This window comes from Equus przewalskii, chromosome 14, assembly GCF_037783145.1.
Source record: "Equus przewalskii isolate Varuska chromosome 14, EquPr2, whole genome shotgun sequence".
Classification (NCBI taxonomy): domain Eukaryota; kingdom Metazoa; phylum Chordata; class Mammalia; order Perissodactyla; family Equidae; genus Equus; species Equus przewalskii.
The window spans coordinates 60,381,714-60,395,249 of NC_091844.1; the positions used below are offsets into that span (position 1 = coordinate 60,381,714).

A 13,536-nucleotide genomic window follows, 5' to 3' on the forward strand; every position below is an offset into this window, starting at 1 on the left:
CATGCCCAACATCATTCTAGGTACACTTGTCTCACCCATCTGTTTGTGTTCTTGTCCTCAGAACTACGAAGAACAAATGTGGCCCCTCCCGGGAGCAGGGAGTCCACTCACTTCCTGAGGCTCTGCTTCCCTCCTGGGCCTCAAGCAGAACAAAGCAGAGTGGCACCTGGCCTTCTGTCTGCAGTAAGATGTTGAACGCCCTCCACCACACACTGGTCTGAGAAAGTGGAAGGGGTGGTCGGGAAGGGGGTACTCTTGCCCAATAGGACCTGATCTCTTTGGAGGAACCATGGCTGGGAGGGGCTCAGAGGCAGCACAAACATGTTAGAAAGCCTCATAAAGACACCAAAATGGCTGTTTCTCTCACTGCCCCCTCCCTCCAGCTCAGAGAGCTATGGGCATTATCAGTGGGTTCATTTCTTAAAGGCTATCACCTTGCTCTATGCCAGAATTGTTAATACTCTCAACAGAAGTGACATTTTTCTTCACAAGATTTAGATGCCGGGCTGTTTTGAAAGGCAGTCTGTGCGCTTGCACATTCTGATTTAATGGTGAGAACTGAGTTTAATTTGGCTCAGCCATTAACCAGGTGTATGACCTTGAACAAGTCACAAACCCTCTGCGAACCTTCATTTGTTTGTGAGTAATATTAGCAGATTGGGTGAGATGATCTCCAAGCTCAAAATATTCCTGATATGTTTAAACTTTCTGTGTATTTAGCCTTATTACTCTATCGCCACCTACTGGTAAAAATATGCATTTTAACCCTTTTCCTAAAAAAACCTGTTGGGGACATCTCAGGTTTTGCCCAAGGCTTTCGGCACCCTTGAATGACCTGAAGAATTAGAATGCTGTGTGCTCTGTTCCCTCAGCAGGAGGTGAACAGTTCCTGACATCAGGGAATTCCAAGCCTCTTACTCCTGACCAGAAGCCCGTCCTTCTAACTAATGCCACTTTCACTTATTTGCGACGAGTTTGAACCAAATCACTTTTATCCAAAAGCCGAGGGTTGAAAAATATTTGGACAGCTGAGACTTGGTGTTTTCAGACTTGGTAGTAGTGAGAAGTAAATTTGTGAGAATATTTGTTTTCTAGTGTTGAGGAGTAATGGGGTGGTGTCCAGGGAAAAAGAAGTTACAGGACCCATCCCGAGTCTACCACTAGCTGGGGGCCCCGGGGGCTCACCTACCTTCTCTGATCTTCAGCTTCCTCCTGTGTAGAGCTGGGGTCATAAAGACTTGGCCTGCCCTGCCTCACATGGAGGTAATGTGTTCAAAATCACTCCGAAAAGTGTAAGGCACTCTTAGAAAACAGGGGGTTATTTTTGTCACAGTCCTTGCTTGGTCATCTCATGGATACAGTCAGTGTCTGAGAGAAGCATTGTTTCGGAAGGATTTTCATGGTAGAACCGTTACCATTTCCTGAGAGAGTGCTTAGTAGAAAGGGCACTGACCAAGAGCTTCCTAAGGTTAAGTCGCAATAACCCTGTGAGTTAGGTACCACTCTGAGCCCATTTTACAGGTGAGGAAACTGATGCACAGGGTGTGGCCGAGATGAACGTTGAGCCCAGGCAGGCAGGCTCCAGAGCCTGCACTTAACCGCCATCTGTTTATCACACCTGAGGAGTCCTTGTCGCTTCAGCATCTCAGGGTACTCGATTGGGGCACAGAAGAGCACACCCTCTGGCACACCACCTGCAACTCACACTTAATGTGAGGGCACACCACCATCCCTGCTCTAAGCCCGGGCCACGATCTCCACACTGGCTATAGCTCCTTCTGTTCCCTGCACATCTGGAAGTCGCCAGCACGGGACCCAAGCGGGAGCTGCGACACATGGCCCGTAGGGCTCTAAAGTTTTATGGGCCGAAAGCCCAGGTGGCCCTTCAGCCCCCAGTTTCTCCCCAGTGACTCCCCTGGGGTTCAGTATTTGGGAGGAGGTGGCAGGGTGAGAGAGAGCAGGCCTCTGGAACTGGGGAATCGCCACACTCCCTGCCCCTCCCCGGCTGCATGCCCCGAGTGCTGCACAGTCCCTTCTGGGGACTTCCTCTTGCTCTAGTGAAACCGGGAGCACTCAGAGAGCAGCTGTGCTGAAGCCCATCCCACTAGGACTGTCAGAGAAGGCTGGGGACAGTCTGAGGTCCTGGACCAGAGCCATCACCCCAGCGAAGCAGCGACAGGCCCAGGTTTACCGATGGGTTACCCTCCCAAGCTTGGTGTAGGGTGTTTGTTTGGGACCTGGAAGCCTTTTCTCATGGAAACGTTTGCTCCATGGTTAGGTTTCCGGGCCAGTGAAGCTCATCTGATGGTACCATGAAGTCAGACAGCATAAGGATGGTTCTGAGACACAGCCACGGAGTTCTAACTTCTATCATCAGGAGCACACCGCCCCTCTCTCCCCCGGGGAATACAGCAGGAGCAGCCGTGCTAGCATGGGTGGCTCCTGTTCCCATGCAGAGAGCCCTGCTAGGAGAGGCAGGGGCTGGCAGTGGGGCCTGGAGGAGGCGGTGGCATTGCTGATGACTCTGAAGGAGGAGAGTGTGGGACCTGTGAAGGCAGAAGTTCCAGCAGCGGAATTCTAGAATCTGAAAATGTCTGACTCATCTTTGTGCTTCTAACACATAGCACAGTTTCTGGCACATAATATGCTCAGTAAACGTATATTTTTTAAATTAAAGAAGAGTGCCCCTACAGTGGGGCTGCTGGCTTAAAGTGGGGATGTGTGAAGTGACATCTGTGTGCAAAAGGCAGAGTGTGAGGGGGTAGCAGGAATCACTCGTGCATCACTAGTCTGGTGTCCCGTGGAGGAGAGGATGAAATACTGAGGTCAGTGACGACATCATTAGGTCCATATGTGGCTGCTTGTGTCTGTTAATGGGTTGCCCTAAACACAAACAAAGTATTTAATGGGGCTCACGAGATCCAGTCCCATGTGATAGGTTTTTATCAGCGACTGGAATGGAGACAGCTCGCATGTGATATCAGTTCCTGCAGTCAGTCTGCTGAGATGTGCTGTTTTTGTTGAAGCACGTGAAGAGATCTGGCCTCAGACAGTCACGTAGTTGCTGAAGAGAGAACCTTGCCAAATCTTTCGAAGCTGGGTCCTCAAATTACACTTTGAGAAGCACTAGTTGAAAAAAATTAAGAACAATGGGCTTGACTTCTAGATCGTTATGTCTAACAGTGAGGGGGCTGGGACCTTCCCCACCACTCACTTGAAGTTATCCCATATGGGGGCATGCCAGAAGGGACTCATTTTTTGGTGGGAAATTAGACCAGACACACTCTATACAATTCTTTCCAGTTCCGTGATGCAATGATTTTCCAGCTGAAGAATGGGCCGACTCACCAGATGAGCATCATCATATCCGAGGTGAGGCTGGTTGAAGGGTATCCAAGAGCCCCAAACACTCGGACCTGCCTTTCCTGACCTGTGCAAATGGCTTCCCTCCACCTGCAGGAGCCATAAGAGGGCTTGGGCTTCCTGACTATCTAGAGTCTGATTGTCCTCGGCCTGGGAGAGGCCCCAAGGCAATGGCTCTCTGGGAGTTTTGGGAGGGTCTGAGTGCACAGAGCAGAGTGCAGGGATGACGGTGGAGGGAGCGGAGCAGCAGAAATGGGGAGGATTTGAGGGTCAAAAAGGAGCTGGGAGCATCTGTGTGGGTCAATGAGAGAGAGTGTGTAATTATTGGGAGCAAGAAGAGAATGGAGAAGAGTTGGGGACTCAGAGCTAGAGAACAGGAGGTGGCAAAGGTAGAGAAAGGGAAACGGCGACAAATGCTGAAACATTTGGGTTGTTTCAACCTCAGGTTGTTGGGCAGTAAAAAATAGGAGCTGGAGGTTAGGCAACGTGCCTTGTTGCCAGTCACACCCTGAACCATGTCTGAATCGAGCAGTGTATCTGGGTATTTGCGCCTTGTCCCGGAGGCGGCTCCTGGGATGGGCAAGGTGGTGGCATGAGCTGCCTCAGTGGGGGGCCTCTCAAGCAGCCCCAGACCCAGGAGAGCCCTTGGGCATCCGGACTGGCAGAGATTTTCTCTTTGACACACTGAGAACTGACAAAGCAAACAGACATTTTCTAGAGGTTAAAACAACTTGGCTTGCTCCCAGCTCGGGCAGCCTGGAGTTGAGCTGCACAGGCCGGCAGTGTGTGGGGAGGAAGGCTTTTTGCAAGAGCAGCAGAGCTGGGATGGTCAGCAGCGGGCAGCCTACCCAGGCTGACATAGGCTCCGGCAGGTTTCTGGAAAGCAGCTCCTGGAGAGTCCCGCCTTTGGATACCTGAGGGAGTTACACGGGGCCAGCTGACTTATGCAACCAGCAACTGCTTTCTTCCCTTATTTTGCTGCCTGATGGAAGTGCCCCTAATCAGATTTTCCTTGGAAGCCAGCTGAGCTCTCTGTGGTTGGCTCTACTTTTGGGGGTTGCAGAGGAGGCAAAGATCCTGGCCAAGCAGACAAGAAGGAGTGCCCCACACTTGGCTGCTGGAACAGTCCCTCGGGCCTGTTAAGGCCTAAAATGGCCTTGGAGTCCTTGCCCTGCCCAGAGATCTGATTCTTAAGCCCTTTGTCCAGGACAACAGCATGTACATCGGCAAAGGGGCAACTGTGAAGCTCATAGAAGCTGCTAGGCCTGTCCAGGGGACCCCACAGAGCCCCTGCTCTGATGTGGCATCAAAGCAGAACAGAACCTACCTTCTCTAGGAATCTTTTAACACTGGAGGACCGACAGGTAGCCCCTAGCAAGAGAAGGACCTGAACTCTTCTCTTTTGGAGCTCCAGGGCCCCCATCCTCGTGCCCCACGGCTGCAAAGAGAATTGTGTCCTTCCAGCAAATCTATCAGCTCGTGGCCCAGGCCCCGAGCAGAGCTGGTGGAAGCATCTAACCCTGCTCGATTCTTCTTTCTAATCTCTGCAGCCCTCAACAGCGTCTCAGAGAAGAAACTTGCTCCATCCCTCTGCATTCCCAGTTCTTGGGCCAGACTTCTAAGGGAGGCACACAGAAGTGAAGAAAGGGGAGCCAGGGAGTGTCATAGTTCATAGGAGAATTCCTGGAGGAGAGAGAACGTATCCTATGCCCCGTATCACAGAAGTACTGGAGAAAAATGGCTCTGCCCTTTTGTGGGAAATGATAAAAATGTCACTCTTTCTTTTACCTGAGTTCCTCCTGCACAAACCCCAGAGAGCATCCCTTTTCAGGTTTATAAGAGCCTCGTTACTGAATCCTTAGGAGTTTCTATCACAACCTCCACAAAGCTGCCTCGAGGGAGTGGTGACGGGTGACAGCTTTGCTGACTGAACGGCTTCCTCACAAGTTTCCTCACGAGTTGGGCCCTTGGGCAGTATCTTTTGTTGGCATAACTGGTTGAATGCTCTCCCTCCTAATCGGAATCAAATGGCAAGGATTTGGAAAGGCACACACCATGTAAACAAGCTTAACTTTCCTCAGTAGCTAGAAAGGTGAGTTCTGGTTCTTACCTGGATTGGTGCCGGCGCTGCTTGGGCTGCTGGTGTAGACGGTGGTGGACCAGAGCTCTGCAAGGACATTTGACCAGTCAGAGCAGGAATTTGAATCTAACTGTTCTCATTCTTTCCATGAGCCAACCTAGCAAGACGTTACCAAGGTCAGAACCAAGCGAAAGCTTGCCTTAGGGGAGCTGAACTTGCCCCAGAGGAGGAGGCGTTGAAAAGGGAAAAAAAAGGATTTAACTCAAAACTCTGACTGGAAATTCCAGGTAATAGTAACTGTTGTATTTCACAATTGTCAAAGTATCTTTTACTAAAGTGCCATATTTCTTTATACTCCATTATTCTTATAGTAATTCTCCTCACAGTGCCACCCCTGAGGTGGTTAAAGCGATCCTTCAATAGAATGTCACTTAACATTTAGCGATTTGATTAAACCGCGTTAACATGGTATTGATGCAAATAGCATTAGCTTTCAGTCGTTTTTAGAGGTACACAGTGGGTTAGCCTTAATTACTCTGTCAGGGAATCAGACTTCAGCATTCATTATTCACTGGGCAATTTTTCTGAAGCAAGGCTTTAAAAGGGAGGCGGGAGATGGGAGATTCTGTAAAGAGAGAGGCAAAGTCCATTTTTGGGGAGAGGGGGCCATGTGAAAACCAGCTGAGGGAAAGAACCAAGTCTCATGGAGGGGAAGAGATAAGAGGTCATGGAAAAAAATGTCAGTTTTTCTTAGAACCAAATCTATCTGCCATCAATTTTTCACTCCCTTTGTCTTTGTTCCAATGATTTGGACACAAACTCAAAATAGCTTTAATACAAGTCAAAATATATACTATGGATAGTAAGAAATCACCTACGACCCCTTGTCCAGCGGTTACTGTTTACAATTTTGGTATATAGTGATGTATTCCTTTCTCTATGCACATGTTCCTACGTACAACACACACTTAACAATAATAAGATTGAAACCCATGCTGTTTAGTAGGCTGCTTCTTTGACTCAACAATTTGTCACAGGCCAATGTTCTCCTGTCAATAAGTGCACATATTCACCAAAATTTTAACAGCTATATAGTAACTTCTTTCACTGTTCTGGTGATGGACAATTTAATCGTCTTCATTTATTTTTCTGTTGTGAAAACCTCCGTGTCTAGGCTTTTTCTTTTCATTTGGCTGATAATTATCTTAGAATATATTCCTGTAAGTGCAAATTCTGGGTCATTTCTCCACGCTCTTGCCAAAACTGCGCATTATCAATTTCCCATGTCAATTGGCGAAAAATGACATCTTATTGTTCAATTTGTATTAATTTGATTCCAGGTGTAGTTGAACTCCTTTTGTTATATTTATTGGCCATTTTTGGTTCTTTCCCCATGGCTTGCCTGGTCATGACCTTCACCCATTTTTCTTTTGGAGTATTTGTTTCACTATTTGTACGACTGGATTTTAAGAAAAACCTTCTCTAGACACCTTAAGGAAGCTAAACTCTCAGAGGTGAGATAAATGTTGGTGAGAAGGGAAATTGCATGTGGAAGAGATGGGCAGTTATGGATGCTGGTTTGCTTCCTGTCCCAGGTTTCACTTCTCCACTGAAGCTGCCCTTGGTCAGAGGGTGGAGTAGAAAGGTGAATGATCACAGCCATCACCATGCCTTGCCACTAGGCAGCGCTCCGCTCCCCCTCCCTGGTCTACTCTTCCTTATGGACATATTTACATTGTTAGATCAGCTGAGGCAGCCATGACACTTGCTGAAATGAACCTGGCCGGGCAAAGCCACTCTACCTTCTGAGCTGTGGTAAATTCAACAGGCCCTGAAGCTGGGCCTGGAGAAATTTCCATCTTTTCTATAACTCTTTGGATCTATTTCTCCAAGCTGCCCCCTCTGGCCCTGAGATAAAGCTCTGTGGCCGCCTGGCTCCTGTGGGTGCCATTAAAGTCCTTGGCCTCTCCCATGAAGCACAGCCTCACTCCTGCCCCTGTGAAAGCTCTCTTTCACTCTAGCTTTTGGCTCCCTTACCCCTATCCTTGACTTGTTCCTCCCAGTCTTGTTAGGTTTGCACATTCATGGGTCAGTTCATGTCCAGCCCCACCTTCCTTCAAGTCCTTCCACTTGCATCAGCTCCTCTTTATGGGCTGGGAAAGCCCCTGCTACCAAGTTTCTACTCTCTACTGGACTCCCTCTAAGTCCCTATGTCCTGTCTGAGAGGAAGCTCTTTACATCATTATAGAGCAAAGATGACTCATAGACCCCAATGCAGGTTGCTCCTTACCACGCACGTGTCCTAAGCTGAAGTGACCTACTGCAGGGATCTTGGTGGGATGTGTTCACTGATGCAGAGCAAGATGTTAAAATGGTGCCTGACACATAGAAGGCACTCAATGATATTTGTTGAATGAATAAATGAACTAGGTTTTGCTTGAATGTCCCATTCACAACCACTTGTAGAATCTTTTGACTACAGTCACATATATAAGAGAAAAAAGAAACCCTTAACAAATGCACTAACAGCGACTTACTTGTCTATCAGCAGTAGGAGAGTTGCTCTCTTATAAGTGGCACAATATTTTCAACTCATTTGAAGAAATAAAGGAGTTATTGATAAACCAAATATTATTTAATATAGTTGGGCTAAAATGTCACAACAAATATCTATAGCTATACATTAAAATAGGCATTCTTGAAAGTAGATTGGTGCTTACCTAGGGCTTGGGGAAGGTGGCATTAGGGGGACATGGTGAGTGACTGTTAATGGGTATGGAGTTTCTTTTTGAGGTGATGAAAATGTTCTGGAATTGATTGTGGTGATGGTTGCACAACTCTGACTATACTAAAAACTATTGAATTGTACACTTTAAATGAGTGAATTGTTCAGTGTGCAAAAAGTATCTCAATAAAGCTGTTATTAAGAAAAGACATAGGCATTCAAACATCAATTTTCCCTTCTCTTCATTCTTACAGAAAGTCCTTTGAATAGGCAATATGAGTTTTAAAAAGTCCTCTCTCTCTTCCTCCTTGCCCAATTTGGCTCCTTTCTTAGCAAGTATGGTGCCTGCTGCCTGGAACACTCGCTCTGAATATTTGTCTAGCGGTCTGTGGGGCAGGGTGGACACGGGTGCCGGGCAAGGATGAAGAGGGAACGCTGATGGGCTGGGAGGCCGTTGTCCAAAGCTCCTGTCCCCAAGCCAGGAATAATGAAGCTTTGCCAGGTGGGGAGCCACTGCTTCAAGTTGCTTGAGGTTTTCCATAAGCACAAGGCCAACTTGTAACAGGACTTCCAAGTTCCCAGTGTAGCCAAATAAATAGGCCACACGCTTAATTATACGTGTTAGGTAAAAATCGACGTCCTCTAAGGAGGCACCAGGAGCAAACAACTTAGCCATTCAAAAATCTTTGAAAGACTCAAGGGCTCTAAAAGTGAAGAGCCTGACATAGAGAAAAAGGAAAACTTCGGGCTATGGGACCCCTGCCACCAGCATCCTTCCTAATTATTTCTCTTTTGCTGTCAGGCATTGTATGCCTCTGTTCATATTACCTTAGGTTAAACAAGAATAGGATGGTGGGGGAGTGTCTAATGTATTTCAGAAATTGTTTGTATGGTATTTTTATTTTGGGACTTTATACCATAGCTTCTTCCATGTCGATCATCAAACAGAATAATAATCATCCATATTTCATAGAGTTGTTGGGAAGATTAAATAAAATAATGCATGCAGGGTGCCTGGCACAGGGAAAGGATGAACTATGTGTGTTCCGTTGTTATTGACTATTAATCACGGCAAGAGTTGGCTGCGTCTGAGGCCCTCTAATCTCGCCACCCCATCCACCTCCAGGAGGGTTGGGCCCCTGCCTCTGTGGTGCTTCATTAGTGCCTGGGGTGTTTGTTGATGGCAGGGATGACTCCTGTAAGCGGAGTCACAGGAGAGCCAGGCTGCTGGGGTTTGAATCCCAGCTCTGCTACTTGCCAGCATGTGACCCGGGGCAGTTTCCTTACTGCCCTAGGTGTCCTCATCGATACAACAGATTAGTCAAATTAGAAGTAATATATCTACTTCAGAGGGTTGTTATGAGGACTTAATAGGTAAATATTCATAAGGTACTTAGAAGAGTGTCTAACACATTGAAAGTGCTTATTTGTATGTGTTAAGTAAAAAGACGGATAGACAAATATCTGGGCTCTGATGTGGAAGCAGGGAAGGGCCACGCTATGTGGCAGTAATGTTTGGAAGGTGAAGGTGAGGCTGAAGAGAATGTGTCCTGGGGAAGTAGGAAATATTTTTTAAAAATTGTGGAGACAGTGGTGGCACTCTAGCTGTGGAATTTTCCATCCCCTTGCCAGAAGATCTTTAGACATGAGATGGATGCTTATTAGCCCAGGATGGCTAACATATGAGCCTGGGTAGAAACTGGAGACTGGATTATCAAATGAGCTTTTAAGGTCATGTTTGATGTAATACTGAGATTAATTCCACCAACTGGACTTTACTAAAACCTGAAACACGATTTAAGAAATGGATACAAGTGGTAAGACAAAAAGCAATCAGAAAAAGAAAAATTTTAGCTATCTGCCTTTTCCTAAAGGAATTCTTTGGGTTTTGTTTGTTTCTAATATTTGAAGATTTCCAGGAGTACATAATTTGTCACTTAAAACAAAACAAAACCCAAGAGTATTTCCATAGAAACCAACTATCCATTCAACTGAGCTTTGGGAGAAATGGGGATTTTGCGATGGGAAAGTTTCACTTAATATCCTACCTTCCCAAGTATGATAATAGCAGTCCTATTTTTGAATCTATGTTAAGCCCTTTCTAGATGATTTGCTTAGCTCTTAGCTCAGTCTTGAATGATTATTGGGTTCAAGTGTATCCCTTGAATCTAGGATTCAACCACATAGCCCTGGCCCATGTTTCAGGGTGGTCCCCCCTCACCCAGCTTAAAAAGTGGGAGATGGGAACTACATACAGGCATTTAGAGAGAGCTGTTACTCTAAAAACCCAATCTCCCTCCTTTCTAGTACATAGCAACACACAGTCTACCTACTGACCCAGCTCCTGGCTCCTCTGGCCCATGGGCTGTGGTCTGGGGCTGCTGGTGGAAGAGCCTGCAGATGGGGATGGCTTTGACAAGGTGGTGGTGTGGGTGGCTTCGGCTGTGGTGGTCCTTAGTACCCGTATCAAGGTGACTGGCTGTGCAGTTGTCCCTGGAACTGATGGCTTCTGATAGGCTTTTGTGGTCTCACCTGTAAGAAAGATGGAATTAACCAGGGCCTACAAAATAGCTGGTAGACCATTCAGGACAGAAATAAATACATGTTTATTGAACACTAACTATGAGCTAAGACCTGTGCTAGCCACCATGCAGGATGAAATCCACCTGCCCTAAAGGAATGTACAATCTGGATGGAGCAATAAGCCAATAAGCAAACCAAAGCTTAAATAACAATAAAATACTTGTGACAGCTCAAAACTATAGCAACATAGACAAGGCAGAACGTGATGAATTGCCAAATTAGTTTCCCAGACACCAGAAGAAATGGTTCATTGAACACATTCTGTTGCTATTTCAATTAGTGTTGGGCTAGTGATGGGAGGTACTCTCAGGGCTTCCACTAAGACTCACTCTTAGAGAAAGCATTCTAGACGATTTAGTTTAAATTGGTTCATGACTAGTCGACTAATTCCTTTGGGCCCCAGTTTCCTCATCTGTAAAATGGAGTAATAGAACTAATTAGGTGCTAAGGATCATCTAGACTGTACTTCTGCATTGTGCTCTTCATCCATGTGTGATGATTTTGATGGCTTCCACAATGAATCTCAATTTGTTAGTACTCTGGGCACCCTGAGAGTATCTCTGAAGGTATAGGGGACAAGTGGCTTCCCATTGGGCATTGGGGATTGTCTTGAGAACCGTGGGTCTGTGCTAGAACGAGACACAAAAGAGCCCCAGAAGTAAGCAGCACCCTAGTCCTGGGAGGAAACAACAGCCACTGGTTGCATGTGACTGTGGGCCCCCCGGGTAGAAGCGGGTATGCCAGCTTTTATATCCATGCATCGGTATTAGTTTCCTGTGGCTGCTGTAATGAGTTACCACAAACCTCATGGCTTAAAACAACAGAAATTTACTCTCTCACAGTTCTGAAGGCCAACAGCTGGAAATCAGTATCACCGGACTGAGCTCAATGTATTGGCCCGGCTGAGCTCCCTTGGAGGCTCTAAGGGAGAATCTGCTTCCTGCCTCTTCCAGTCTCTGGGGGCTGCTAGCATTCCTTGGCCTGTGGCCGCACCTCTCCAATCTTCAAGGTCAGCATCCTCAATTCTCTCTCTGCTCCATCTTCACATGACCTTCTCCTCTGTGTCTGTCAAATCTCCCTGGCTTCCAGTTTACTGAGGATATGTGTGATGGCATTTAAGGCCCTCCCAGATAATCCACAGGATAATCTCCCCACCTAAAGATCCTTAATCATATCAGCAAAGTCTCCTCCAACCCCTCCCCTTTTTGCCATATAAGGAAACATTCACAGGTTCCAGGGGTTAGGACATGGATATCTTTTGGAGGGGGCATTTTTTGGCCTATCACAACTTCCCAGCAGTAGTGTTAACTCTGCTTAGGGACGATGCACCTTGGTACACAGGACAGCAGGCCAAGGGGATAGCATGTGAGATAAGAAGGTGCTGCACTCTTCGTGGGAACCATCCAATTTCCTCTTTGACATGGTATAGCAGGCTGGGAAAATGGTGTCCAATCATAGCCCCAGACCAGCCGTGCAGACAGACATGTGGTGGGGTGTTCAGACCCACTGCCCAGCACTGGTACCTGCTTGTTTCCCTACCATGACACTGTCACTCTCTGTGAGCATCACAGCATTGACTTAGAAGACCAGGTCAGCAAATAGCACCCTGGAATTGGGTTGGAGTTCGGCCATCTGGTCTACCCTTGCAGGCATTAGCTGGTTAAGGCAGGAAGCAGATCCCTCATTTACCCTGTTTCTCGCTAACAGTTGGTTGCCTTTAAATCTGCCTGTAATCTGTGCCAGACAAATTGCTAAAGAGCTGGCAGTGGCCTCGGGGGTTCAGCCAGTTTTCACGCCATCCTTGGGCAAAACTGAACCTGCGTGATTTATGACACTTCCAGTACTTTAAAGGAATTGAGCTTCCATAACAAGTCCTAGGGAAGTTTCTAATTTCTCTAAAGTGCTCTTCTGTTTTCCCCTCTGGTAAATGCTACCAGGCACTAATGCCTCTTTAGGGAGATGCAGGCCCAGGTTTGACCTGCTTCATAGAGGGAAAAGCCATTTACTAGAATCGTTTGTATATTTTATGAAATAGGATATAATCATTAATTTGGAGAGAAATAGATAAATAAACTAAGAGTACATTTTACTTGCAAATTGTTAATTAAACCACAATTAATTATCTTAAAAATAAAACTTCTACAAAAATAGTGAATATTTTTGTCACTTTAAACTTACTAGGTATTGAAAATCTGGATTCTCTTTTTCTCACACCATTGGCTAATTCCAAGGTTTCTGAACACCCCAGTCTGCCTTTGCTAATATTGATTTACTAGAGAGCAGATTAAATATCCTGAGGGCAGCCATTAGTGTTACTTGCTTAGAACACAGATGCTTTTGAGCATGTCATAAATTCAACAAACAGCGCCCTGTCTGGTCTTCCATGGGCTTCCACAGGCTGTTGTTTTTGCCTACTCTCCTTCATGGAATAGAACTGTCTTTAAGAGGAAGACAGAGAAAATACTCTGCCGTGATTGCTCCCATTTCCTCACTGAACATAATGCCGGATGTGACCCAAAGTGAATTCTTCATGGGACCAGGTTCTTTTCTCACAATTTGAAATAAAACCAGTAAAACAGTTTCTTTGTACAACCTCAGATACAAGGAAGTTTGGTCTCTTTTCAAAGATTTTCATGGGAAAACATTTCAAAACTTCCTTTAACCTCTTAACGTCTTAGTCCTTGGACAAGGTCAAGAACAGCTCCAGACAGCCAGCTTCTCAACAGCAGCAGGAGGTCCTCAGAGCTCCCCACGCCTGGTCTATCAGTAAGACCACAGTGGAGGG

The 13,536-nt window shown here is 46.4% G+C and overlaps 1 protein-coding gene across 2 annotated transcripts in view; it reads right to left on the minus strand.

The window, feature by feature from the left end:
- VIT (vitrin) overlaps window positions 1–13,536 on the minus strand; it is a 114,185-nt gene that overhangs the window by 40,060 nt on the left and 60,589 nt on the right. For both annotated transcript variants that reach the window (XM_070574082.1, XM_008519387.2), the window contains exons 7-8: window positions 10,506–10,700; window positions 5,474–5,530 (exon numbers count right to left, since the gene is read on the minus strand). In XM_070574082.1, coding sequence (XP_070430183.1) covers window positions 5,474–5,530; window positions 10,506–10,700 — 252 coding nt within the window. The remainder of the gene's footprint in view (window positions 1–5,473; window positions 5,531–10,505; window positions 10,701–13,536) is intronic.